Raw genomic sequence first — 27,835 nt, 5'->3', positions numbered from 1 at the left:
GGTGATCAAGCAGCGAAAGAAACAAACAAGATCGTCTACATTACAACAACTCTGTTTACCCCTTGAGGAAGTTCTGCCTGAAATCGCGCACTCGGGGTTTTACATAACCCCTTTGGTCCTCCAGAGCCACCGTAGCTGTCATGGCGTTCCTGGTAGGAGCTGTGTTGGCTCTTTTACTTTTATGTTTGTCATTCATTATCCGATTATATTATGTTGTGAAGACTGGCTCGAGCTATAAACCTGGAACCGGAGGTCCGGTCGCTGTTCTGGTCGTCGCAGGATCAGGTACCGATACGTTAATGACGGAAGCTTACCTGAAGCTTTTCCAAACAAAAGCTTCTCCAGCTTTTTATATTTTTACAGACAGTAATCTCAATCAATCCTAAAATTGAACAATAAGTGAGTTTAACAGCCGAGTATTTTACTGCAGTCAAGCCAGCCCGCACATTGTTTTTTTGGTACGCGCACATACTAGTCAATACAGTCGAGCGTGTACCTGGTTGAGCGTCCACTAGTCATTACGGTAAGAGCGTCCACTAGTCATTACGATAAGAGCTTGTACTAGTCAATACGGTAGAGCGTGTTCTACTTATTACGGTAAAAGCGTGGACTCTACATTACGGTAGAGTGTGTACTAGTTATTACGGTAAACTAGAACGTGTACTAGTCATTACGGAGGAGCGTGTACTAGTTATTACGTAAAAGCGTGGACTAGACATTATAGTAGAATGTGTACTAGTTATTACGGTAAACTAGAACGTGTACTAGTCATTACGGTAGAGTGTGTACTAGTTATTACGGTAGAGTGTGTACTAGTTATTAGGGTAAGAGTGTGTACTAGTCATTACGGTAGAATGTGTACTAGTTATTATGGTAAACCAGAGCGTGTACTCGTCATTACGGTAAGACCGTGTATTAGTCATTACGGTAAGATAGTCATTACAGAAATAACGTGTACTAGTTATTACAACAAGATTGTGTACTAGTTATTACGGTAAGAGCGTGTACTAGTCATTACATGAACATGATAATTAGTTAATACGTCTATATATGATAGATAAATGATGAACTTGAAAAACATAAATAACTGAAATCAACTGTATGAAACAGAATTTGTGTTGTATCAGTTTTCATCAGTTACCACAAGCATAGAAGATAGGTTCAAGTAAAAGTTGATTTTCACGTCTGACTCTGTAGACATAAACTTAGGGTTACTAACCAATTCCAAAGTTGAGCCTTTTTGGCATCCATTGTTAAGATTGTGCTGTAACTTAGTACAGTAGCTATCAGCAGAAGACACATGATGAGGGACTGGTTGTTAGACTCACTAAAGTCAAAGTACTAAGTGATACACATCTCCCCCTACATTTGCTCCAATATCTTCCATCTAGTCTCAGTGTAGAAAGCTCTTTGGATGGAGCTGCTGCTCATCCTTTTCCTGGGCAAGTGACAGTTAACTGACAGTGAGTCTGGTGTGTTTTGCAGGTGGTCACACCACAGAGATCCTGCGGCTGATGGAGTGCCTGTCTGCAGCCTACTCACCTCGACACTATGTTATCGCTGACACTGACGGGATGAGTGAGGAGAAAATCTGCACCTTCGAAAACTCTAAACACTCAGACTCCGAGTCACAGGTACACAGCTCTCCACATATGTACGTATAGCTTTGGATTAAGAGGGATCATGGTGATGCTGAATTGTCCGCACCATGCATGTTCAGCTTTGACATGTCCTTCCATCAAACAAGTGTTACTAGGCAGAAATGTACCCAAAAATCGCAGCCGGCCCTTTTTTTGAGAAGAATAAAGTGTTAGTTACAGTGAAACATTCATTAGAATAGTTTTCAGACGTGTCATTTTTGACATTAACGTTTAGGTCTAACATGATGCCGGACCCACCCCTCATGTTTTGAGTTGTTCGGTGATCGCCATACACCATTTGATCTCAGCACAGACTCACAGACAGGTGAGGTACAGAATCACAGGCCAGCTCTCATTATTGGGGGTATTTAAGTATCTCAAATGATTTGTTTCAGTAAAAGTACTTGTAGTGGCCATTTGTACATTAAATAAAATAAAGATAAATCAAAGGGCCACTGACGCACCATAGATTTGTGGTTTGAAAAAGAAAGCATTATCATACAGGATTCCATTTTTCTCATTATTTATTTTTCTCATGATTTATTTTGGGAAACAAAACAAGCAAACAAACAAAAGAACAAAGACCTCCTCATGCTGCCTTTCCTGCTCTGTTAAAAACCCATAGGCCTACCCAGGTGCATGCTGGTCCTGTACCTGCCTACTCCTACATATAACTCCAGGTGTCCACAGCATCAGCAATTAATAAACAACTGAACAACCAAAAGACTAATTATATCTAAACAACAACAAAGAATTAAACTAAACTAAAAGCAAACATCTAGAATAATTAAACAATACTACTTGTGAATTTAAATAACTAAACACTAACATCAAATAAATAGCTTCTACAGTACTAATACGACAATGTAAAACTGCTGTATTACAAGTGATAAAGTCTTCTATTCAAAAGTTCACTTCAATTAAATGTACAAAATTAAAATCAGAATTTTCAGTGGGAGGAGTTAGGCTCAGACCTGTGGGGGAAGTTCCACTTTGACATTATTGCCTCAATGCATAAGTACCATTTGACTGTTGCAGTAGATGCTCTTTCGATAGTGTTAGAAATAATAACAGATTTTAGTCCTATATGTATATTTATGGTTATAGATAGCTAAGTAATCAAAATAAAGTGAACTTTTGCAGAATTTTTTCGAATTCATATGTGAACATGTTTGAATATTGTTGTTATAGAACAGTTAATGTCCCAGCGCAGTTAAAACCTGACCTCAGGTCCACAACTATCACTGTATGTGCTGCAGTGCCAACATTCACCAGCAGGTGGCATGACTTTTCATCTGCGCTTCTCTGCTACTTATGACATCATCACAACACACCAAACTAATTCCTACTTTCCATCTCTTTGAATATCAGTGAGCAATTACTGTGATGAGAAGGAATATGAAGTACTGTACATTTAAAATAGATTTTACTGGATTAGCAGCTCTAAATTTGTTGTGTGCAATTTATTTTGTGCTGTTGATAATGACTCCGTTACTTAGATAAACCTTTGGCCCAGGAGTCACTTTCTAATGCTGCTGAAATTCAGACTGTGGATTATACCGAAAGACACTTTCACTTCTTATGTTTCAAATGTTTATCGTGAAACTTCTTCCATATGCATCATATTGAGCTGGTGCTGGTAAAATCTCCACTAAATGTAGATAGGAATATATTTCTTGCAATTTGGGTGAAGTGAACCTTTTATTGTTATAGTTTAGTTAAAAGTGTAGACCGTTTAAGACCTGTTCATGAGATATCTGAGTTTAAATCTAGTTTAAATCCAATGCAGCACAGCGGTGACATCTCTGAGCTCCTCTGAGCGATGTGCCCTTGTTCCCCAGTTCACCATCTGTCGGATCCCACGGAGCCGGGAGGTGCATCAGTCCTGGAATTCCTCTGTCCTCAGCACTCTGGACGCGCTGCGGTATTCTCTTCCGCTGGTCTTCAGACTCAGACCTGACATGGTGAGTGGACCCAGAGACCAGTCAGTAGCAATGCCTGTATATACACACACACACACACACACACACACACACACACACACACACACACACACACACACACACACACAGTACTTATACTTATAGATGTTAATACATGATGAATGAATACGTATATACTTTATTAATCCCCAAGGGTAAATTTGTTGTCGGAGTAGCAGCTTACAGACACAAAATAAAGTATTAAAAACAACATGAATGAAAGATAAATAGAAAAAATAAGTAGCTTGGATGAAAGATATGTACAGTGTGTAGAGAGTATTCATTTAGGAAATTGCATTTTAACTTAAACAATAGAGAAGTGCAAAAATGCAAAGTTTGTATGTGTAGTCACTACACATACATACTTTGCATTTGCACTTCATATACACTACATAGTAGTGTATATGAAGTCATATTGGTTGCATTATGGGTAATGCAAGACTCATTGTTTTAAGCTTGATGCAAGCTACTGACAGTCAGAATATCTCAGCCTCTATTGCACAGATTGTGACCATTATTTTGATTTGATGTCTCTTGTGAATCGTAGAAGTACACTTCTGAACTGCTTTAGTGAGAGGAGGATGTGGGCAAAACTCTAGATTCATACAGTTTAAACTTGACAATTCATTCAATCTTTGTTGTTAATTAATAACCTAATAAATAAAACAATTTGTATAGGGACAATACAACAATGGACTTTAGGTTAAGTAGATATCTGACCCACTTACCAGCATGGAAAAATTTGAATTACATATATCTGCAGTACATATTCAGTCTAGCTTTAAATTGTTAAAACAGCTTGCCAATATCTACTGAAGACCCTGCTGCAGTCAAACGAGAGGTTTTCTCAAGGGACTCTAGCGCTCAGTAACACTCCCACTTTTGTCCACAGGACACAAAATGAAAGTGTGTTATAGTAGCTTTAAATTAAGAAGTTTTAGTGAACCTTCCTGGAAGGAAAACAGGCAAACCATTCATAAAATCCATTTTACGGCTCATGGAAATGACCTCCGATCAATGCAGCTAAAACTGACCCACTTCCTGTCACCTTCCATCGTTCCAGAGATGAACTGATACACTCCATAGTAAAAGGTCAGACTGTATCACGGTATTTGTTTAAATGGAGCCTCGGAGACAATGAGTGTAAGTGAAACTTACATCAGCTGTTAGATACAATGAAGGCAGAAAATAACACATTTACAGGGACGTGTTTGTGTTGGGCAGCTGTGCATACTAGCCATCGATCAACAACTGGATCTCTGAAGAAGAGATGACACGCTGAACCAAGAGCACACATCAGAAGGATGTCGCTCCTCGTCCTATCTCCTTTGTCCAACATCCTATTTAATGATTGTTTGTGAGGTTTGAGTGTTTGGAGAGTCACTAAGCCGCCTCTCGTGGAAGTCACTCCCGACAGTTCACGTCATTCCCTCCAGGCTTATTTGACCGCTAGTAAATATTTGACTTAACGCCAGTACTTTTGTGGCAACTGAATGTGTAAGCTAACGCTTGGCCCTGTGAGGTTAGTGATCTATCCCCAAATAGAAGGAGAGGCACAATAATGTGTCTGCCTCTCCTCCTACGAGCTCCCTGTCCCCTGGACCTCCAGCTCTGTAGGGCCAGCTGTAATGCCATGTTCTCTAAAGAAACAGCTGAGATTCTGACGTGGGTCTGGTGTGGTAATGATCTAACAAACACAAAAGGTAGGAATAGCTAAGAATGCTAAGAATGTCATCATTTATCTTAAGATCATTCTTTCACCCTGGTTCCAATTACGTTCTGCTTCTTTTGTGCAATGCAAAAATGTATTGCTTTTCCACGAATACTCTAGTTATACCTATATCTTATGTCCCATTGTCGATAGACAAACTAGAGGGTCTATACCTTCTGGTTTCTGTGATCCTCGATGGTTAGATGGCCACGGTGACTTGTTTTCATTTGAGACTTCTTCTTCTTCTTCTTCTTCTTCTTCTTCTTCTTCTTCTTCCTTTTCTTCTTGTTCTACGTCTGAAGCGCAGCCTATACCGCCGAGTTCTAACCAAACTGAGCAGCAGAGTTTATTCGCTCCAGAACAAGTTGATCAAGATGTGCCTAAATCTTTGTATTTATTTATTTTGTAACATTTAAAAAGTTATCTTAAAATTCACTTCTCAATTGAATGGAAGTACGACATGTCACATCCGAGCACAGTTTGTGTAGAACCTAAACATTCTGGGAAACGGAAAATGACAGCAAGAACTCTGTGGTGGACTACATGCTTACTGTACTTTAGTCAATGATGAACATCTGTCAGTTTATCACATTTGATGAAGTGCAGATAAAGCAGTTTCTCTCTGGTCTATGTGAACTGTATGTCGAGCAGATGAGAATCGTGCGAGCAGATTCCAGACCTGTGAGCGTTTGTCCTGCAGAACCTTTTGGTTATTGGCGGCAGGTTTGAAACAAAGCCGGGGACTTTCAGACAGTCATGCCAGGAATGTTCCAGCCAGGCTTATAATTGCAGCACAGCTGAGGGCCAGTAAACCTTGAGCCGCCCTCACGATCATGGTACGGACTCTGATTCAACCAGGCAGAAGGGTCTGTAGATGAAAGCAATCATGAACCATAAACTGTAAACGTAAAGCAAGAAAGAGATGCATTTTTAGATGAAATATGATGTCTGACACATGACATGAGTAAATAAAAACGTAGGTAAAACTATTTTTAGGGTGTAGAACACCTTGTTTTTTTGCAGAAGGCTTACACTAACAAGATTATGTAAGTGTATGTAATTCCTGTCACTAGACATCCATGGAGATGGAAATTTTTGTTTTTTGCAATTGCAAATACAGAATTTTTGAATTGAGGGCCCTCTTTATCAAAATATTAAATACAAAAAACACTTAATTCAAAACTATATCAACTCTTCTGAAATGGCAGTTTTGCTTTCCAAACTTAAATACAAATGTCAAATCAATAGCTCTTTTCACACTGATGTCCAGCAGGCTGACCCAGACTTCCTTCTCACCCGCAACATTTTCCATCTCATTCTGGGGAATCCTGAGGCGTTCCCAGGCCACCTGAGAGATTGTAATCCCTCCTGCGAGTCCTGGGTCTTCCCCGGGGCATCCTACCAGTCGGGCATGCCCAGAAAACCTCCAGTGGGAGGCGTCCAGGAGGCATCCTGAAAAGATGCCTGAACCACCTCAGCTGACTCCTTTGACATAATGGAGTAGCAGCTCAACTACAAGACCCCTTATAATGTCTGAGCTCCTTACCCTATCTCTAAGGCTGAGCCCGGCCCCCCTACGAAGGAATCTCATCTCCCTACCCTGTCTCTAAGGCTGAACCCTACAGAGGAAACTCCTCTCCATACCCTATCTCTAAGGCTGAGCCCTACAGAGGAAACTCATCTCCATACCCTATCTCTAAGGCTGAGCCCTACAGAGGAAACTCATCTCCATACCCTGTCTCTAAGGCTGAGCCAAGACGGTCCAGTGCAGCGTCTGTTTTACTGCTGCAGCCGCACCGATCCGCCTGTCGATCTCCTGCGCCATTGTATCCTCACTCGTGAACAAGACCCCGAGATACTTGAACTCCTTCACTTGCACTCTTACCCGACCTGGAGGGAGAAATCCACCGGTTTCCGGCAAAGCATCATGACCTCAGATTTGGAGGTGCTAACTCTCATCCCAGCAGCTTCAAACTGGGCCAACAATTTCCAGCGCTTCAGCATCTCAGGGCAGATCTCAATCACCCCGGTGCCTTGCCACCAACGAGCTTTTTGACTACCTTTGTGGCCTCCGACAGAGATATGAGTGAGATCCCCCCCCCCCCCCCCCCACACCTAGAAAGTGAAAGTGTGTTTTAGAATTTCAAACTTAGTGAAAAACAGAATAACGTGCTAATGGTTCAGCATACTGGATGGAAAGATGAGTTAGTGATTTTAATAGCTGTGCCACAAGTACAAGTTTTTGTGTCTTTGCATTGCAAAGTCTGGAACTCCTCTAGCAGAGTACTATTCACTGCAGCCAGAGGGAGTTAAGTTCAGGAATCTGCTAATGTTTATGGCAGACTCTGCCTGCCTGCATGTGTTTTGTTTTATTTACTGCACAGCAAAAAAAAAAGGAAACTGACCACTTCATTTTTCCAGTGAAATGTGAAATTGTCATGATTGCATCTGCTGTCACATAAGCCATCCTTTTGTGGGTGTAAAGTGTGTCTATTGATGCTCTGCTGTGTGAAGGACAGCTCTCTGCACTTTCCGGAGCAGTGTGCAGAGGCTGTTAGTGCTGCCGTGGCCATTCTACGGAGTTGCATGATGACTTCTCCAGACTCCAGAGCAGCTCTGTCTGGTTTCCTGTATACCCAAACTCCCTCAACTCCCTACGCTTCCTTCAGCCCCGAGGCCGCTTACTCAGCCAGCCCCTCCCCCGCTGTCTCTGAGTCTTACTGAGCTGCCTTCACTGCTGCCACTGAATCACACACATTCTCTTTCCTCGAAATCCTGAGACTCTTTACTACAGTTCTTCAATCTGGGTGTTGAGGGATAGTACATTCCCCCTCCTGCCCTTGTCAATTACAAAGCTACATTTTTGTCTTAATTTATTGTCATTTTGTCTGTATTATTGGAGCACTAATGGCATTTGTCAGAATACACTTATCAACATCGAAGAAGGAAGCGTGTGGATTGGATTTACTCGTGCGGAGCGGACATTAAAATGATAACTGTTTACGGCCGACCATCCAGCCAGACCCACTGGACCAGACGTCACTGAGGCAAGAGTGGGAGGGGGGCGGGGGGGAGCGAGGCAGAAGCTAAGCTAACTGCTATTCCACCGCTTTATGTCTATCTTTACAAAGTCCATTGTGGATCAAGCTATACTTTATGAGTGGCCTGCAGGATAGGTAGAGAGAAGGGATACTCTGTTTGGTGCTCAAACACAGTTAACGTTGATGGGCAATGTTTCCCTGATGATGTTTCTGCTGTTTACATCCTTTATGATTCAAATTCAAAAAACAAACTTCATGAAGGCACTACTGTTTTACTGTTGTTTGGCACTTTTTTTTACTTGTGTAACAGATAGGCTGGAGCTGCATTTGGTCGTGCATCCTTGTGTTGCATAATGACAATAAAGGACCCTTGGACCCTTGAATCATGTCGTTCATCGCAGCCACACATCTACCTGCAGGATATTATAATGAACAATGTGGAGCCAGCCATGCTTACGCACGGATGAAAGAATAATGAATCAAAACCAAATTTGATGAACACATGAATACAGGACGTTTTATTACCTTACAGCAGTCTGATTGCTGCACAAAATGTAACAAACAAATCTGCCACGTGTCATTTGGGATTGACAGCGTGCAACTCAATGAGAGCAGTGGCGTGCGCTGCATATATGCATATACACTTATCTCCTGCGCACAAATGATCCAAAATGAACTCTAAAATAATTGAGGCCAAGAACTATATCTCGTTCTCACAAATACGTAAATTGCTGCCTCTAAACAGATATTTCTGTCTATGGACTATTCTTTGGAGAGGACAGATGGCAGTATACAGAATGTGGCTTTTCTACAGTGGCTCAGACAGCCAACACACAACTGACCAGATAAATGGAGAATGGACGTAGGCATTTACAAAGCACCTTCCTCTTCTGACCACTCCTCATATATCTAGATCGGTCTGCAATCTTTCACTGTACTGGACACACAGGGACTAAACTGATGATGATTTCCAATTAGTATTGTTCCTTTAACCAGTTCGTCACTTCCTGGAAATGTGCTCATCCCTCTCTTTTCTGTGTGTGTTGTTTCAGGTGCTCTGTAACGGCCCAGGGACCTGTGTTCCCCTCTGTGTGGCAGGACTCCTGCTTGGAATTCTGGGAATGAAGAAAGTCTTAATAGTTTATGTTGAAAGCATTTGCCGAGTGGAAACGCTGTCCCTTACGGGGAAGATCCTGTACCCCATATCAGACTATTTCTTTGTGCAGTGGTCCACTCTGAGAGACAAATACCCCAAATCCATTTTCCTTGGAAGAATAGTGTGAAAACATTAATTACATGCAAAAACAAATGTAGGATGAAATATTTTGTAATGATCATGAATAAATGCTGTTTTATTTTTGGGTTGTGCTAATACGTTGTTATCATTCAACACTGCAGGAACTTGAGTTTCACTGTGCGCTGACACGTCTTTCTGCGGCTGGTTGAACAAGAGTAAGAGGAAAAGTGTACATGTTTGTGACAGATGCAGATGAACCATAGAGCTGTCACCTAATATAACCGCTTGCCGTTCTGTCTTGTATGCCCTACACATCTATTTGCTAAGGAAGGAGTTTCACATTAACCAAGCCAACGTTCTTGGAGCACACAAACCAAAACGTGTGGCTACGCTATGGCTTCCAGAATCTTTACTGTTTGTCTTTTTGACTCTTACAGTCAAGAGCTGCACCCAGTTAAGGCTAAAGCTGGGGGTGTGGCCACTACCCTCTTGCTGGTCGGGATCATCGAGGTTATGTCACGGTAGGACATGCATTGATTGGGCTACACCCACTGTACCAATAGAGTAAAGGACAAACTAGGATAGATTTAGGACGAACCCTTGTTATTGTAGCTCTTGTTCCACATGTGGAGCCCTCGACTAAGGGGGTCCTGTTGCGACCACACGAGCTGAAGAGGGTTTAGGATAGTAGCAGTGGGGTTTACTGCCATAGATACTGGGGGTCTGCGGGTATTCGAGGATGCCCACATGGATTTCCCAGCTACGCTTATGCACATTTTCAGTGGGCCAACGAATGCTTGTGAATGGAGGAAAACATTAGCGATAGAGTCCAGTGGGACTCCACCTGTGCTTATAGTTGCGATGTAATGCGTAACCTTTGTTTTGGACGTACAATTTTTCTGCTCATCGGCGACCATATGCATCAACGTATTTATGAACAAAAGTTTCATCTTCAGTGGACCCCTGTGTTCTGTGCCCATCAGCCTTAGTTCAGCCTGCTTTCTGAAACAGGGCACAGGTGCTAGAGATGGCTTAATGAGGCGAAGTTTATGACAACAGTGCCACATGTTTGAGCACCCAGGACCTAACACAAGCAGAGGTTTTCAGTGACTGCATGAATGGAACCATGCATCTCTTCTTCCAGTGATGGGAGAAGACATTGTCAGTGTATTACCTCCACTTACTACAATGGCGTCCAGCAGGCTCCTAGTTCGAGAAACAGAAGAGTACTGGATGGAGAAGCAAAGCAACGGACTGCTGAGGTCGCCACGCTACATCAGATCCAAAGGTCACAGGAATGCAAACTAAATAAGAGATACAAGCGGCGGTAGACCAGTGACTCCGTGTTCTGGTGTGAGGTCAAAAGTCAAAGCTAGCTTTGAGGGGAGAGTTATAAGGGCTTCAGTCCTCAGTGGAAAAGGCTTTCTGACGGCCTGTTTCCAGCTGGCTGCTCTCTGCATGCGCTCACAGCAGTACATTGTTTGGCTCCTGTGTCATAAGCCATCTATTGTAAGTAATACACTGATGGATGAATACCTCATACCAACTCACTTCATACAATCTGAACTATCCCTTTCAGATATTGTCACACTTAGCAGAGCTGAAGTTAACTCAGCTAGAGCTAGCGCTCACATTATCAGCCCACGTCACTGCTTTTTGGGAGGCTTAGTGGGCAAGAACAGAAGAGTCGACCATCTGTATTTCAATATTTAATTACATCTCAGAGGCAAATAATCAGAAAAAAATTAAGTTTTGTCTAACATACTTACCTGACAGCTTTAGTGATAATTTACTTTACGGTTTCCCAATACCAATCAATAAATTATGCCATTATTTTGTATCTCAATAAGGCTTTATTGGTCCCCAGGGGGAAACCTCAAGCTACTCTACTTGAGGTTGCGATACAAGTAAGTAATTTATAAAATTACATTAAAATTACATCAATAATTATAATACAATACCATATTCTGAAATGAATATATGGGGCCAAAATGGTGCCAGTGTAGCCTTTTGGTCCATCTTGCCTGTTGTTAGATAATGTAATGTAAAGAATAAATGCATAATTTTTGTAATAAAATCATGGATAATAATGTACAGTATTCTCATTCTTGCTCTCCTTTTGAGGGCGTTTTTCCTGAATTGACGTGAGGTCGTGGGACAGGGATGTCGTATGTGTACACATTGTAAAGCCCTCTTAGGATAATTTGCCATTTGTGATTTGAGGCTATACAAAATAAACTCAATTAACTGATCAGTACACATGTAACATTGCCAGTGTTTAGCGAAGGGCTGGAAGGGGACTTTGGCATTGTAACCATGGTTGAAGATGCAAGACACATGACACACTGGCCCCAAAATAGCTTTATCTTTTACATTCGCAAGAATTAAAGCTGGAAAGTGGCTGAAAGTACATTTCCTGAGTTTAACAAAGCAGCTCCAGTCCATCAGATGTCTACACATGATGCATTCAGATAGGGCTGGACAAAAATAGCATATCCATATGGTAATATAAAGCTAGTTATGGTAATATGGCATACGTTTATTCTCCAGGCATTCAAGGCCACATTATAAATATTGGTATTTGATTTTTCCAATATTGCATTTCAAAATGGAAAGAAATCTTGGGACTCAACTTCGTCATTTCTTTTTTTTGTCCTCTCATAAAAAAACTCATTAAGGTAGTAACTTTATATTTCCCTGAGTAACACGCATCCAACACGATTTACATTCTGACTGACAGTAACCTTCAATTTGTGGGAGGGAGGAGACAGACCAGCAACAGGTCAGGTTCACAGTCTGTTAGCAAAACCCAGTTCTCCCCACCTCAGGGTGAACTCTCTAACTTTAGTTTCACTAAACTGCTTTCTGAAACAGAGTGTATGTGTTCTGTTCCCCATGTGTGATGTCATACTGCACTTCTGTCTTCTTCTCCAGTTGAGAAAATATTTCTCCAAATATACACTGAAATAACAACTGCCAACAGAAAATAAACAAATGAACACTTTGTATTTGATTTTAATATCCAGTTTTTCCTCAAAGAAACAGTGTACAATATTGAGAGATTTGAAGAGTGCAACAAACTAAAAACCACTAAATGTTGCTTTTAGAGCGGCGATAAAAACATCAAAGTCACTCTATAAAGTCAGTAATGTCTCACTGTAAACATATCTAAAATGTCTATATGTCAAAATAGTCAAGTATATAACGAATGAATGACACAGATGTCCTTCAGCGTCCGTCATTCCTCCTGTCAGGTACTGCTGATAACTATTCCATTGTTTGACTGAGCAGGTCCATGAAAGGGGTATTGTTTCATCCGTTGGTGATTTGGTGTCCGTAGCATTGTCACAGCTCCGTTTTTCTTTTTTTGGTCTGTGGTTCCTGTTCCTGGATGGAGTACCGAACAGAAAGAGTTCTGAAACACTACAGGATGGCTGAGAGGACTGCTCTGCACTTGTCTGTATTTGTCATGCTTTTAGGTTGTAGAAAGTCCTCTTCACAAATATATCTTATTTTTTTATGAAAGGGTTTGTAAAAATACTTGTGTTTAGTACATGCAGAACAAAACGCTGTACAACAGTTACACCATACTGACAAGTGAAAGGGAAGAAAGAGAAAAAGATCCTCTGAGCAACAAAAGAACAGAAGGAATCTCCAGTCATTGGTCAAAGGAACTGGAAGCTTAGCATCAAAAAGTGAAGACTTAAAAATGGATAAGTTCCGGTTTCTGTGTCAAGTGCAAAAAACGTGTCTGTAAAAAGATGTATTCATATTAACATCTATTCTTAAAACATCACAATAGAAATAGAATGTGAGTATCAGGTTAGCAGTATTGGAATTGGATCAATGAATATCAGATGGACAAAATATGGACAAACAAATCACAGTGTAAAACTATTCAATCCACCACTGAGTCGACTGCAGAGGGCCCAACGTATTCAGAGCTCAAATGCAACGTTGTGTTTCAAGAATGAGCTTGGGTCATTTCTGCAAATTTAAAAATGAAGGGTATTTTGGGGGAAATATAGTTGCAACACTCAACACAGTGCATCTAGTTATTGTGCATGGATGTATGTTACAATTCTCATGCCACTGATGTCCATATCTCATGAAGTCAACAGTATTCTCCCCTGACATGTAACACTGTGGGGACTGAGTTTTATTCAGCTAATTCTTATTTTTCTTTTGGGGCCAAAACTATTACACATGTAAATAATAAATATAATGTCTGAAGTATACTCTTGTCTCTAAAATAGTCATTATTAAAGGAAAGAAAAACATCAACATATGAGGTGTGCCCAAACTGACTTCTTTATATATAGATATAGATATATAGAGATAGAGATAGATATATAGAGATAGAGATATAGATATAGATAGATAGATAGAGATAGATAGATAGATAGATCTAGATCTGTAGATATAGATATAGATATAGACGCAATCACTGTTTTAACTCTTGGTGGAATAGTATGCTGCCGTAGCAGCTCTATTTATAACTGAAAGCCCATTGATGTCTTGACCGTCTCTGTTTCACTGAAACAGACTAACCTAAAGTATTCCTGAAACAGTTTCAGTAATACTTTAGTTTCTGCTCATTCGTGTTGATTCATCCTTGAAAGCACCAGAAGGGGGAGGAGCCCGATACACACCGGCTGCTGTGATTGGTAGTTGTGGCCAGGTCAATCATTTGTCAACGTGTTTCGCGTTGAGCCTCCGCTGCAGACTGTCCCGTCTCTGTTGCTCATCCAGTGAAGCCCAGCGGACTACTTTCCTCCTGCGCTGCTCTTCATAGGAATTTCCCTTCCGCGGCCTGCGCTACATTGGAGCTGATACCGAGGATATAAATCTGGGGGTTCGAGCAAAATCAAGAAAATGACCCATTTTAACAAGGGGCCATCCTACGGACTATCTGCTGAAGTGAGAAACAAAGTAAGTGTTCAAGTCCTGGTGTTCCCTCCGTGTCTCCAGACCCGCTCCGAGGGGAGCACCTCTCAGACCCGCTCCGAGGGGAGCACCTCTCAGACCCGCTCCGAGGGGAGCACCTCTCAGACCCGCTCTGCGGGAACAAAGGATCCGGACGGTCTCCCAAACAGTCCGTTAGCTCGCTGCTTCTCTCAGAGAAAAGCAACATGCCGACCACTAGGCGACTTTAATGTCCACTTGGCAGGAGAGGCTGCCCAAACCTTCCCCAATCTCTTTTCATGCTGTGTCACAAATCCAGAATGAGAGCGCTGAATAAGTTTAGCCCAGCTTCTTAACTTTGACGGATGTTTGACGGTAAAGCTAGGCCGAACCGCCCCCCTAGACTAACCCCCCCCTTCCCAGGCCGGACCTACCCCAAAACAACACCTAGTCCAACCTCTCCTTGGCCGCCCCCCACTCAATGATGGGAAAGAAGTTTCCACCCGTCCCTCTTTGTTTGTGGATCCCCTTTCAAATGTAGTCATGGAATTACAGCTCATGAGTGACCTGATTTCAGTGATCAGATGAACCGTGTGCATTGTCAAGAATCTTTGACATGATCAAAACACAAATAGTTTTGATGGTTTGTGTAGGCGGGATGGGCCCAGTAGGATGGGCCCAGTAGGATGGGCCCAGCAGGATGGGCCCGGCAGGATGGGCCCAGCTGGGGCTGTGCTCATACATATACATACATGTACAGCATCTGTTCACTCACTCTGTTTCATGTTAGGATAGAAAATACGCAGCAGTGTATCAGGAGGCTGCATTGCTAAACAAGTATCATTTGATTTGTTAACTAAAGAGCATTGTGCATTGACATTAGTGCATGTTCATCACATACATTTGGCTTCATTATACCGATCCAGCTCTGTCTAACGAAGTGTATATGAAGAGAACTAAAGAAAAGAACCGTGGTGCTGTTATGGCATGTTTTCCATCATTAACCTCAAATCACTCACTTCAAATCACTGATCATCGCTTCTGAGGCGTACGGTCATTTCTGTTATTTCAGATGTTTTTACTTTCACCTTAGCACCTAAAACAGAGCAAGTGTTTCCACTATGATATTTTTTCCTGTAGCAGTCCTGAAGTGTGTGAATATGATCTTACACTGCCGGAAGAAGTTGTAAATGCCAAATTATATTTAATAAAATGCTTCAATTGTAATCAAAATATATTCACATCAAATCCAATCATGTCAAATCAATGCTGAACAAAAAAGAGGTCAGTGTCAATAAATAAGAATAGGGCCCGCAGTGTTTGCCAGCTTGCAACCAATCCTTGGCCTTTGGTTGCCAATGGCCAGAGATACCAGGAATTGAGGGTAGACATATGAACTGATAACGCTTCAGGTTCAAGTTCTGTTCAGTAGAGTACACAGTAAAGTACACTCATTAACGGATCCTAGAACATATCTCATATCAGAGGTACGGATCAGATCGGCACAAAACAAAAAAGGGAACAAATCAAACTTTAAGAGATCCACAACCATGTGTTTTACTGCTGGTACTTTATGCAGATCATTAATGATACGATTCTATGATTCAAATGTTGTTTGTTTTATCTGTGTGAGAAAGCATATGTGCAGGATGTTGAGCTCCGCTCTGTTGGACTGGTCTGAGTGATTGACTGCTTTTTGTTGATCATAACGAAGTAGAGATAAGTGGCCAACTATTTCATCACATGGCGGTTCAGCGCCGTTCAATATATGAATCCCAACTTTAAAAAATACCAATGTATGAATCTGAATCGTCAAAAATGAACAGAAATTTTGACAGCAAATTGATGTAATGTTATAGCAAACGCATCACTCTTCTGTGGGAGTTGGCACAGTGTGGAATTCAATATTTTGGTATGATTAGTGGTGTTTAAGATATCAGATCCTTTTGATGATCTATTTCTCTGATGATGTAGTCGGCTGAATACCAGACTTTCCACAAAGGCAAAGTTAGTACCCCCTTAATGAAAAGAAGTGTTTTCCCGTCGTCTCTCCATCTTTGCTGAAGTATGTTGTAATAGGACGCAAGATGTGTGTGTATCTGGTCCACCTTTGAGGTCAGGCCTCCTTCACTTTAATCATCGGCTGCCTGCCCCTAATTTGCTTGGCTCTCCTCACGGTCCTGGAGAACTGTTTTGCATTGGGTAGTAATCGAATCATGAGGCCAATAAAGATTCACACCTATACCCTTAAGGAAAAGGTCACTAATAGTCAACAGATGTCAGCAGTTTTTTTCCTCTTCAACCTTTCACAGAAATTCTTCTGAATGTATCACACAGTGTTGCATTCTCGCTCTTCGCCTGAATATTTACTGATGCGGTGATGGGGCCCTGTTTCATGTAACTTCTGGTTGCAAATATTATATCAAAGAAATCAAGTAAAGATTATTATACTCTGTACATTATTTAAATAATAATTTTCCTCTAAGGCAATGACTGAAATGTTCATAAAACATTTCATCTGATGACCTGGACCTGCACTTTAAGTGATAACTCTGTCGACCCCCCTAAAGAGCGATTTTCTTGCAGGAGCCTCCTATTGAGGTGGAGCCAGTGAGCCCTAAAGGGTTCTAAAGGGCATTCTGTGTTGTAGAACATATTCCATCAAGATAATAATTTACAAGTATAGACGGCCTTAACAAACAACCTATTTCCAAGACATATCCCACACAGTTTTTTTCTAATTATTAAATTGTGCTTTTTCAAATACATTTGAAAATGGTACGCCCCGTCCTTTGCTAAAATGGGAGAATGGTTCTTCCCTGGGAGAGCTAGCGAGTTGGACTGTTTTTCCAACTCAAGCGCTGACTCTCTGTAGGCACTCTGGTTTCTTTCAGGAGCATTCTACACAAGCCTTAGAGAGCAACCTCTTTAATGGAACATATTTTAATTCTGGTTCAGATTGGAACTCGGTGGATGTTTTAAGAGAAAACAACTGTCTCTCCAGCCTCTGTAAATCTTGTTCAGATCGGAGATGTCTCAGAGATGGATGCACTGCAATACTACTGGCACACTAACTGGCACATTTAAACTCAACATGGGCATCATACGGCAAAGATTGACTAATTTCTTATCGGCCTCTTGACACTTATTTTGGCCTTCCTTGGACCATTGGGAGGGCATCACTGTGCATCCGGGACTAAAACCTGCACATCTGCTGTCGATGTGGGCATTGTGCAATAATAATTTGTATTTCTTAATATTTTGTCCATGGTGGTAGTAATGTTATGGGTATCTCTCTGAAGATAAGCCACCCTCCTCTCCGGCATTTCTTACACAAGTGATGCAAATAAACACAAATGGTCTGTTCAAAGGTGCAACAAATATAGTCTGGCCAGAATTTCAGTTTGTATCCTGAAAAAAATACCTCAGGAGAATGGGGAAAAAAAGGACCAGTTGGGACATTATCGCAAATAAGTGTTGTGCTGTAAAGATATCTACATAGGGGTTGCCGGGGTTCGGCCAAGTGGAGGTCATACTAGGTGTGCGTGGGGGGAGGTTTGGCCAGGGGGGGCCTAGTTCTGCCGAGGTGTGGGGTTCGGCTGGGGAGCCTAAGGGGGAGTCAGACTAGGTGGGGGCGTTCTATCTAGGGGTCGGTTCGGCCTAGCTTTACCGTCAAATATAGATATCTTGCTTACCAGCAAGGTCCAGCTGGTCATTTCTTGTCATAACTGTTGTTCCTATAATGCCAGTCTGCAAAACAAAGAAGTAGAGCTGCTACGAGGGCTTGTCAATAATGCCTCTTTGTCCGTGTGTGTGTTGTGTTAGTTTTGTTTTCTGGATTAAATCCAAAGTAGCAGAAACAAGAAAACAAACCTTGTGGATGGGTGGATTCAATCACCTGACAGAGGTCTGGATTTCAAGATAAAAACCCTCTGTTCCATCTGTAAAGTAGAATGACTCACACAGGCCCACATTCATTGCAGTACCTCTCTGAGAGAGTGCAAGTGAATAAAACGAGGTCAGGCAGAGGCCCTTATGGGTTCCATTGCATGTGGTGTGATCAGTAGTCCATGCTCTTCCCTGCTGCATACATCACATTCCTGAAATCCTTTGGTGAAACCCCCTTGATGAGGACCCGTCCATTGGCCTTCTGCCCACTGCTTTCTATCTTCAGTCTGCTCAGTGGGCATCACAGTGTTCTCCTAGCCTGGGTAGCAGACAAACGTTTCAGTTAAGTTGGGGCTCTTTCTAGTAGTTATGAACCGGATATGTTATGGCATGACAAATAGAACTTGTATTTGAAGAGAAAGAAAATAAGCTCTTTTTGGTGAATTCGTAGGCTTTGAAATGTGAGATAATCCTAGTTTTAGCTAAGGACAAAGATCCCACACCACATCTGTCACCTCGCTGAGGAGCTGGAAGGCCGAAACATGATGTGAGGAACCGTAGAAGTCAGAATGGTAGCAGCATCATTTAACAACCCAGGTCAATTGGGGGGGGGGTTGTACGACTAATCGATCTGGTTCCAATTACGTTTTTCTCTCTTTTTCTGAATAAAGGAATTTGAGTTCAGTGTGCTTGGAACACAAGACATTTGAAGATCTTACCTTGTGTTTTGGGAATTTGCAATGGCATAGCATTTTATATAATAAACAATGTATTGAGTATTGGCGGCCCTCCAGCTAGCATTCTCCTCTCCTGAGACAGGCTTTGCCCCTGGGTTGATGAAATAGCTCTGCTAACCACAGTATGTGGTATGTTGCGTGTTTCTGAAACTCAGGAGATGGTTATATATTTACTGAATAGCAATCTCTTTGGTTCAGTCACTCTGCATCATGCTGTTGAGTCACTGTTTGGATGATTTGGTTATCACCGTTTTACTAGAGGAGGATCTCTCTCCCCGTATGAACAGAAGCAATAGATGTCATGTGTCCAGAATGAATAATGGAACAGATATACAGCACATTCAACGAATATTACAGAAATGATTCATATGATGAGAAATAGGCATGGGCCCCAATCTACATAACCACAGTCTATGTCAGCAGAAGAAGATAGAGAAGAGGGGTATCAGCAGGGTCGCCATGGCAGGAGGCAGAGGCCAGGGGGCAGAGGGTAGGAAACAGGGGGGCTGAAGTCAGGGCCAAGGAGGCAGGAGAAGAACCTGCTCCTGACACAGCCACTCTAAGTAAAGTTAGTAATGTGCATTGAAAGACATGAATTATAGTACTATGAGCTCTCCAGTGGGGTAATATAGTAATATAATCTCTTTAGTGTGGTAATATGGCACTATGAGCTCTCCAGTGGGGTAATATGGCACTATGAGCTCTCTAGTGGGGTAATATGGTACTATGAGCTCTCAAGTGGGGTAATATGGTACTATGAGCTCTCAAGTGGGGTAATATGGTACTATGAGCTCTCTAGTGGGGTAATATGGTACTATGAGATCTCTAGTGAGGTAATATGGTACTATGAGCTCTCTAGTGGGGTAATATGGTACTATAAGCTCTCTTGTGGTGATATTTGTTTTACGTGGGAGTTAAGTCCTGATCAAAGATAATGCAGAGAGTATTTATTTATGGATACCAGAGCAATGCCATCAAGAGAAACTATATCATTAGATAATTGATTTCTGAGGTGTTCCTGGGCCAGATAAAAAAAACTTGTCTAAGTTTAACATCAGCAAGTGGCAGGTCATCCAGGTTTTTATGTCTTTAAGACATGCTTGAAGTTAAGGGACCTGGTTGATTTCGTCTGGCTTAATGGACAGGTATAACTGAGTATCATCAGCATAACAATGAAAGTTTATGTAGTGGTTTCTGATAATATTGCCTAAATTAAGCATAAATAAGGTGAATAAAATTGGTCCAAGCACAGAACCTATCACTCTGGTTTGACATTGTGTCGCTTAACCTATTTTTTTAAACGTGAGCTGTTTTGTCCAGTCATCAATAAATGCTTTTGGGGACAGAGATGGAATGGTGTATTTATTCATTATGGGTTTATCTGGCATTCACTTCCAGCTGGCTCAAATCATAACCTAGCAGATCAGTTTAATGCCTTCATCAAAATAATTAAATCCCTTTTTCCAGTGCCTGATTTTTTTTCTGAGCGTTATTGTCAAGCTTCCTTAAAAGTAACTGCTGGGAGAAATGAAGAAAGGGAATCCCCCCCTCTCTAATCCTTCCAGCTCTTTGGCCTTTCAGTAGAGTTCCTCTCTGTTGTCAAACTCTGCAGACATAAAGCACCTCACATGAATTCCTAAATGACAGTTTTCATTCAGTTATTTTTGAGTCGAGAAGATCTAACGTGTAACTCCAACCTAAAGGTGTACAGAGTCATGACCTCTATCTGATCAAGCAACAAGGGAAGCGTCTCTGTGTCTCTGGCTGGTTGGAGAAGTGGTTGTGCAGGGTTTATACCGGATGTTACGTTAAATCCTGTGAAATTGTAAAATTTATTGACAAAATAATTTAGTGCCTTCAAATGATCAAATTGATTTAATATTGACATATAATTAATTATGAAATATATTTCCACATCCTCTCACTGTATTTTTCATCTATCTCTCTCCTCTTAGCTAAGTTTGATGAACCCCACTTCCATGGGAGGCATTGCACAATCAGAAGGCTCATAGTGTGTAACACCTTATGAGGATGAATATTGACCAATGTTACCTATGTCCAATGTTACGACTGTGTTTAAGTGCAGGAAATGAACACATAAAGCCAAGATCTGCAGGTTCTGAACTTCATTTGGGGAAAGGCTGTGGGATAATAACAACAATACAGCAAGACAGAACAGTCTGCACTAGCTATCTTGTTTTGAGCCAATTTCAGCTGATTATGTTGTTATTTAAAAGATAGGATCACATGTTTCAAGTTGTTTAGTTTTTAACAAGAATTAGGTGGCTATTGTTATTGCTTCATTACATAGATTGAATGACTCACTAGTTGTTGACTGATCTGTTAATGTAGTTCACAGTGTAATGTTTCCTGTTGGAAGTTTTGAAAAAGGTACTTGAAATTGGGTCATTTCTAATCTTGCATTAGGAAACATATGTTGAGTTCAATATACCACGCGAGCAGGAGACTTTGAAAAGAGTTGTCACTGTGATCTCGTGGAGGCGAGCTGTCTGACAAAGTCCAACCTCAGGAAACATGGACAGCAGATGGTTTCCGTCTGTAAAGTGAAGCGGACTCCGTGGCGAGCTGAGCATGAGCAGAGACCCTGTGGGACGTTTCTGCTCTGTCAGCTGTTTACACTGTTTAGAGATGGGACGAGGATTTCTGTACACATGTAACCTTTCCCTCAGCAACACTCTTACAATCACCCTCGCTGTTGTCTGACTTGTATAATGTTGACCAAGGGAATACAGGCCAGAGATTTGATTAAGGGTCAGTCTTTCTGAACCATGTAAAATTTAAATGGACCAATACTTTCATAGCCTTTCGACTACTTAGAGCGCTTTAACACTACATCACTCACCCATTCACACACTGATGGAAGGTGCCACATCAGTAACTTTAACCATTCATACATATTCACACTCCGTAGGCACAGCTACGAGAGCAATTTTAGGGGTTAAGTGTCTGGCTCAAAGACACATCGACATGATCTAGCGGCGCCGGGGATCGAACCACCAATCCTCCGATTGAAAGATGATCCTGCTCAACACTGAGCCACAGTGTCCTCCAATCATCCCAGTGCTGGATGGCCGCACTGGAAGGCCTCTCGGACCCCTCCCTCAGAGCTCTTTGTAGTCTTGATGAATGAATCATACAACATCAAACATTGCAATGCACATTTTCAGACAGTTTGTCTCCAAGGGCTGTGCTTGGTAACCATGTTTTTTATTTAATTTAATTTAAATAGGGAGTTTCAGAGAAAAGTTAAAAACAGTTTGATAACTAAATTAGTCAGTAGTAGAGCAGTAATGTATTATGCCGTTGCTTCTTGCATCTGTGAATCTTCTGGTCAAGAGAGTATAAAGCTAAGCAGCTTTAAGCTTTTGCTGTTTATTGTTTTTGTTGCATTTATATAGATGTAAAACACATATAAATGATACTTATTAGTTATGACCTTGGACGTTTATCTTATAAATTATAGTTTAACCAGGTCTGAAAGAGCCCAAATGCTGGTCTGTGTGTCAGTTTGTAAAACACCTGGGTGGATCAATAGTTCAGTGGTGAGCAGGGTCGTCCTTTTAGTCAGAGCATCGGTGGTTCTATCCTCGGCTCTGCTCGCCCATGTCGATGTGTCCTTGGGCATGACACTTAACAACTTAAGTTGCTCCTGTAGGCACAGTCCCTGTCCCTCACAGGGACCCTTACTACTAAACACACTGTTTAATTTGTTTCCTGATTAAAATACTAATGTTCAGGGGAAAAAAGAAAACTGATTTATATACTATATATGTATGTATGTTAGCTTGCTGTTGCTCCTTTTATACTGTTCTGATAACATTACTGATAAAAAAAATTTTTTTAAGTTTCTACTTAATTATTGAATTTGGCGCACAATGCGATTAATCAGTTCAATTTTTTCAACTTTGCCAAGCCCATAGTGATTAAACACTATTTTTCAGATTGCTCAGAAATATGACTCACAAAAGGAAGAGGAGCTCATCTTCTGGATAGAGGAGGTGACAGGAATGTCTATTGGAGAGAACTTCCAGAAAGGCTTAAAGGATGGAGTCATCCTCTGCGAGTAAGTTGCCTGTCTGTCTTTGTATCCTCCATAGTTGCTAATCACATTTTGTTCTGAGAGATTTGTTTCTTTCCACTCAGACTGATTAACAAGCTGCAAACTGGTTCTGTCAGGAAAATCAACCTTTCCCAGCTAAACTGGCACAAGGTAAGACCTGTGAATTGGAAACGACAGAAGCCCCCTCCGTTCAGACCCGTCCCAGCATGTCAGGCTCTCATTCAAGCTTTCACTGCTTCTCCCTAACCGCTTTATTTGTGCTGTGTTGTTGCTTCCTCCTGGTTTTGTTGGACTCCCTGTCCCAGCCCCCTTCACTCTTTTTTCTTTTTTCCGTTACTCTCTGCAGCTGGAAAACCTTGGGAATTTCATCAAAGCCATCCTGGCCTATGGCCTGAAGCCCAATGACATCTTTGAGGCCAATGACCTGTTTGAAAATGGGAACATGACTCAAGTCCAGACCACACTGCTTGCGCTGGCCAGCATGGTGAGTGAACGAGTACAGAGGGTCATTGTCTATTAGAGGAAGACACTTTCTACTGCTGTAGGAAAACCAATGGAATGTCCTTTGACCAGCATGTCTTCTCTGTCAGGCAAAGACTAAAGGTATGGACACAAAGGTCGACATCGGGGTGAAATATGCAGACAAACAAACGCGACATTTTGACGATGAGAAGATCAAGGCCGGTCAGTGTGTCATTGGACTGCAGGTAACTATGGCTGGTGATTAAGTGCTTCTTAAACACATGAACCTATATCTTTAGGCTGACGTCACTGAGAGCTGATGTTTTTGTTTGTAGCTTTAAATATACACACTTTAGTTCCAGAGAAATAAACAGATTCAGTATTTTCCCGAGAGTCCTATTTCTCTGCAGTGAAACAATCATTGGGCTCTTTAAAGCAGGCCGAGCAGCCAATGTCGTTAATGTTGTCAATGCAACAACAGAAACGGGAATAATGAAGCAGTTCCTTCAAAACAGATTGGACTAAGAGTGCCACAAGTTTACCAAGTTTAACCAGTTCGACTGATGTGCGATTGGATTTGTTGAGATGTTATTGCTGGTCTTTTGCCCTCAGATGGGGACAAACAAGTGTGCGAGTCAAGCTGGAATGACTGCTTATGGAACCAGAAGACATCTGTACGACCCAAAGACTCAGACTGACAAACCCTTCGACCAGACCACCATCAGCCTGCAGATGGGAACCAACAAAGGAGCCAGCCAGGTTAGGCGTTACATCTCTATAATGCTGCACTGATCGATCTATTTCTATTCAAACAATCTTTAAAATAGACCAAAACTATTTCACACTTAATATGATAACACATATTTTCTATCCATATAAAAGTCTGATGTGGCTTGGGGACACAGTTCCATGTTTACGCTGCTGAGTTGCCATTGTAAGGATAGAGCCATGCACTTTATCCTGGAACTGCAGTGATTATGCTGGGTCTTTTCCTCCTGCCTGAACCTTGACACATGGCAGTACTGCCAGGTCTTTGTCTTGTATAAACCTGATGAAGCAGCTACAACTGGAGGATTGTATCTGTTCATGCACATTGTTTGGCTTTATGACTCCAGGAAGTTAAATGTTTTTTAGTAGGAGTCACAAAAAACATTTCTTATATTGCAATGATGTTTAAAATGTTAAAATGACCCTTTTAAGTTATAACATTTAGTCTTTTCATATGCAAATGATTGACTACATTCTAACATGTAGAATGTGTTTACAAACAAATCTCGGATTCAACGTTACCCAAACTTTAAAAGTATTTATCTACAAGAATGTGTCCGAAACGAAGCATTCAGTACGAGTATATGTGTACTGCCTTCAACGTGTGCCGACCTTTCTGCAGGCGGGCATGTCAGCCCCCGGGACCCGCAGAGACATCTATGACCAGAAGGTGGCGCAGCAGCCGCTGGACAACTCCACCATCTCCCTCCAGATGGGCACCAACAAGGTTGCGTCTCAGAGGGGTATGAGTGTGTATGGGCTGGGTCGACAGGTCTACGACCCCAAGTACTGCGCCCCCCCGACAGAGCCGGTCATCCACGCCAACGGCAGCCAGGGCACCGGCCCCAACGGCTCCGACATCAGCGACAGTGACTATCAGGCGGAGTTCCAGGAGGACGAGTACCCCGGACCTTACCCTGACGACTACAACTCCCATTACAATGATCAGGGCATTGACTATTAGTGGAGAGCTCCAGCTCCAATCAGTATTAACTAGTGTATTTTATCAACTTCACAACAGAGCAAGTGTTTTGCTGTCCTCACTAGTCTTTTTCTTCTCTGGAAGAACACAATGAAATGTTGCCCTGACTGAGTGCTTTCCTTCTTTACCTCCACTCTCTGATCTGACCAGCAAAAGGTTCTAAGAAGCTGTAGTGGCATAGACTAATGAGATAAAGTGATGGAAATGTTTTGAGCTTCAGAGTTTTTGTTTTATTACCCACTCAATTAAAGATGTCTTAATATTGGAACACTGACTAGTGATAACTTGGTGGAGCGACGGCGTAGCATCCGGTGAAGCTGCAGTTTGTATTCCAGGACTGAAACGTGGCTGATGATCCATGTGAAAGGAATTCAACAATAAGCTGCTCCTCTCTGTGCTGCATCTGTATTCAGCCTTTGTTATCATCCTGCAACACTTTGTGATACTGGTGTTTTTACTACATTTAATTCCTAGATAGTGTGTTTTCTTTTCTTTTAATGATGGCTGCACAGACAGTGCAGGTGACCAAACCCAAGCTGACGGACTTCCTTTTTCCTTTTAGATGAACTATATTTTCATATTATTCCCTTGTATTCCTAAACTGTATTTATTGCAATGTTTCTCATTGTAAAACAGTCCCCAGTTGTACGGTAAAGAAAATGTTATAAATAAAGCCTTAAATTCTGGAAGTCTGTCTACACCCTGTTACATTTAGTTAAAGATATATATTTTTATGAAGGTATATATATATATATATATGTATGTGTATATATATATATGTACATATATATGTATATATGTGTATATATATATGTGTGTGTATATATATATACATATGTATATATATATGTATATATATGTATGTGTATGTGTGTATATATATATATGTATGTGTATATATATATATGTGTACATATATATGTATATATGTGTATATATATATGTGTGTGTATATATATATATATACATATGTATATATATATGTATATATATGTATGTGTATGTGTGTATATATATATATATGTATATGTATGTATATATATATATATATGTGTGTATATATATATATGTATATACATATATATACATACATACATACATACATACATACATACATACATACATACATACAAACAAACAAATGCGCTTTTTGTTTTACAAAGTGCTTTTTTGTCATCATTTACCCATTCACATACTGAATAGGTGCCACCTACCCATCAGGACTAACCAACATTCATACACTTGCGGGAGCAATTTGGTGTTCAGTGTCTTGTCCAAAGAGGCATCAACATGGGCCAGCAGAGTGTAGCATAGTGTTGGGTTTGAGTACATCTTGGATAAAAAATTTTTTATTTGTATACAGTATATGCTTTGCTAAGATATAAGTCAATTCCTACTGTTAGATGACCTTTCCCTATCAATAGTCACAATATATTACTGACCTGTTACAGTGATTCAGCATTTACTCACAGAGTGTGCCAACTGACAGCTATTTCCACTTAAAGAATGAATTGTAAACAGGATGAAGAAGGGGCACTTCATCTTCCTCATAGCCAGCGAGCCCCCTGGCTACATCCATGCAAGCGAATAAAAGAAAACTGTCCATGTAAATGGACCCAAATGAGATGGTTCAGCTGGACCGGTGGTTTTAAGTTGAATCCTAAATCAGCATAGTTCTTCAATCATGGTGAGAAATGTTATGTTCACTTATCCAAGCAAATGCTACCACACATTTCAGCTATGTCGATTAAAATGTAGATAGATATGCCACTTGCTATTTATTGTTAGGTCATAACAAAACAAGAGGGAGAACCAATCAAAAATAATGTTTCAAAAATACAAGATCCAACATTTTCTAGAATGCAATTATATTTCACCTGCAAATGACCACATATTATATAACAACTCCACCAATTACTTCAGCAGAATGACTTATGAATATTTAGGCTAAATCGTTTTATTTAGCAGAGACAGAAGAAGCTTTCCGTCATAATCCTAATGTTGCTGCTATTAAGTATGTTTTCTGTCTCATGACATAATGACAATTTAGGCAAGCCTTCAAAAAATACCTCTTCAAACTCGCCTTCACCTGCTAAACCCCTGCTCCCTATCCTTTACCTACTAATCCCTGCTCCCTATCCTTTACCTACTAATCCCTGCTCCCTATCCTTTACCTACTAACTTGTGCTCCCTACCCACCACCTACTAACCCCTGGTCCCTACCCTTCACCTACTAACGCCTGCTCCCTACCCTTAACCTACTAATCCATGCTCCCTATCCTTTACCTGCTAACCCCTGCTCTCTACAGTTTACCTTCTAAACCATGCTTCCTACCCTTCAGCTGCTAACCCATGCTTCCTGCCCTTCACCTGCTAACCCCTGCTCCCTACCCTTCACCTG

The 27,835-nt window shown here is 41.2% G+C and overlaps 2 protein-coding genes across 2 annotated transcripts; both read left to right on the top strand.

Moving 5' to 3' along the window:
- Positions 1-116: 116 nt before the first annotated feature.
- Positions 117-9,683, top strand: alg14 (ALG14 UDP-N-acetylglucosaminyltransferase subunit). The gene is made up of 4 exons (XM_068582167.1): positions 117-285; positions 1,486-1,634; positions 3,482-3,604; positions 9,427-9,683. The coding sequence occupies exons 1-4, from the start codon at positions 141-143 to the stop codon at positions 9,655-9,657; spliced, it is 648 nt and encodes a 215-aa protein (XP_068438268.1). The 5' UTR covers positions 117-140; the 3' UTR covers positions 9,658-9,683.
- A 4,651-nt stretch (positions 9,684-14,334) lies between these two features.
- Positions 14,335-26,102, top strand: cnn3a (calponin 3, acidic a). Its single transcript, XM_068581731.1, has 7 exons — positions 14,335-14,543; positions 23,104-23,225; positions 23,306-23,372; positions 23,569-23,706; positions 23,813-23,929; positions 24,297-24,443; positions 25,075-26,102. The coding sequence occupies exons 1-7, from the start codon at positions 14,487-14,489 to the stop codon at positions 25,414-25,416; spliced, it is 990 nt and encodes a 329-aa protein (XP_068437832.1). The 5' UTR covers positions 14,335-14,486; the 3' UTR covers positions 25,417-26,102.
- Positions 26,103-27,835: the final 1,733 nt, after the last annotated feature.

This window comes from Clinocottus analis, unplaced genomic scaffold, assembly GCF_023055335.1.
Source record: "Clinocottus analis isolate CAN_PGR_092001 unplaced genomic scaffold, fCliAna1.0.p SCAF_18, whole genome shotgun sequence".
Taxonomy (NCBI): Eukaryota; Metazoa; Chordata; class Actinopteri; order Perciformes; family Cottidae; genus Clinocottus; species Clinocottus analis.
The sequence above is the reverse complement of the archived record's forward strand: the minus strand, read 5'-3'. Positions and strand labels throughout refer to the sequence as shown.

Excerpts from the sequence above, each read along its gene's own strand:
- alg14 (XM_068582167.1), top strand. The coding sequence starts at position 141 with ATGGCGTTCCTGGTAGGAGCTGTGTTGGCTCTTTTACTTTTATGTTTG. Across the intron at positions 1,635-3,481 it reads ACTCAGACTCCGAGTCACAG|TTCACCATCTGTCGGATCCC; the intron begins GTACACAGCTCT and ends CTTGTTCCCCAG. Across the intron at positions 3,605-9,426 it reads TCAGACTCAGACCTGACATG|GTGCTCTGTAACGGCCCAGG; the intron begins GTGAGTGGACCC and ends GTGTTGTTTCAG.
- cnn3a (XM_068581731.1), top strand. The coding sequence starts at position 14,487 with ATGACCCATTTTAACAAGGGGCCATCCTACGGACTATCTGCTGAAGTG. Across the intron at positions 23,373-23,568 it reads CCCAGCTAAACTGGCACAAG|CTGGAAAACCTTGGGAATTT; the intron begins GTAAGACCTGTG and ends TACTCTCTGCAG. Across the intron at positions 23,930-24,296 it reads AGTGTGTCATTGGACTGCAG|ATGGGGACAAACAAGTGTGC; the intron begins GTAACTATGGCT and ends TTTTGCCCTCAG.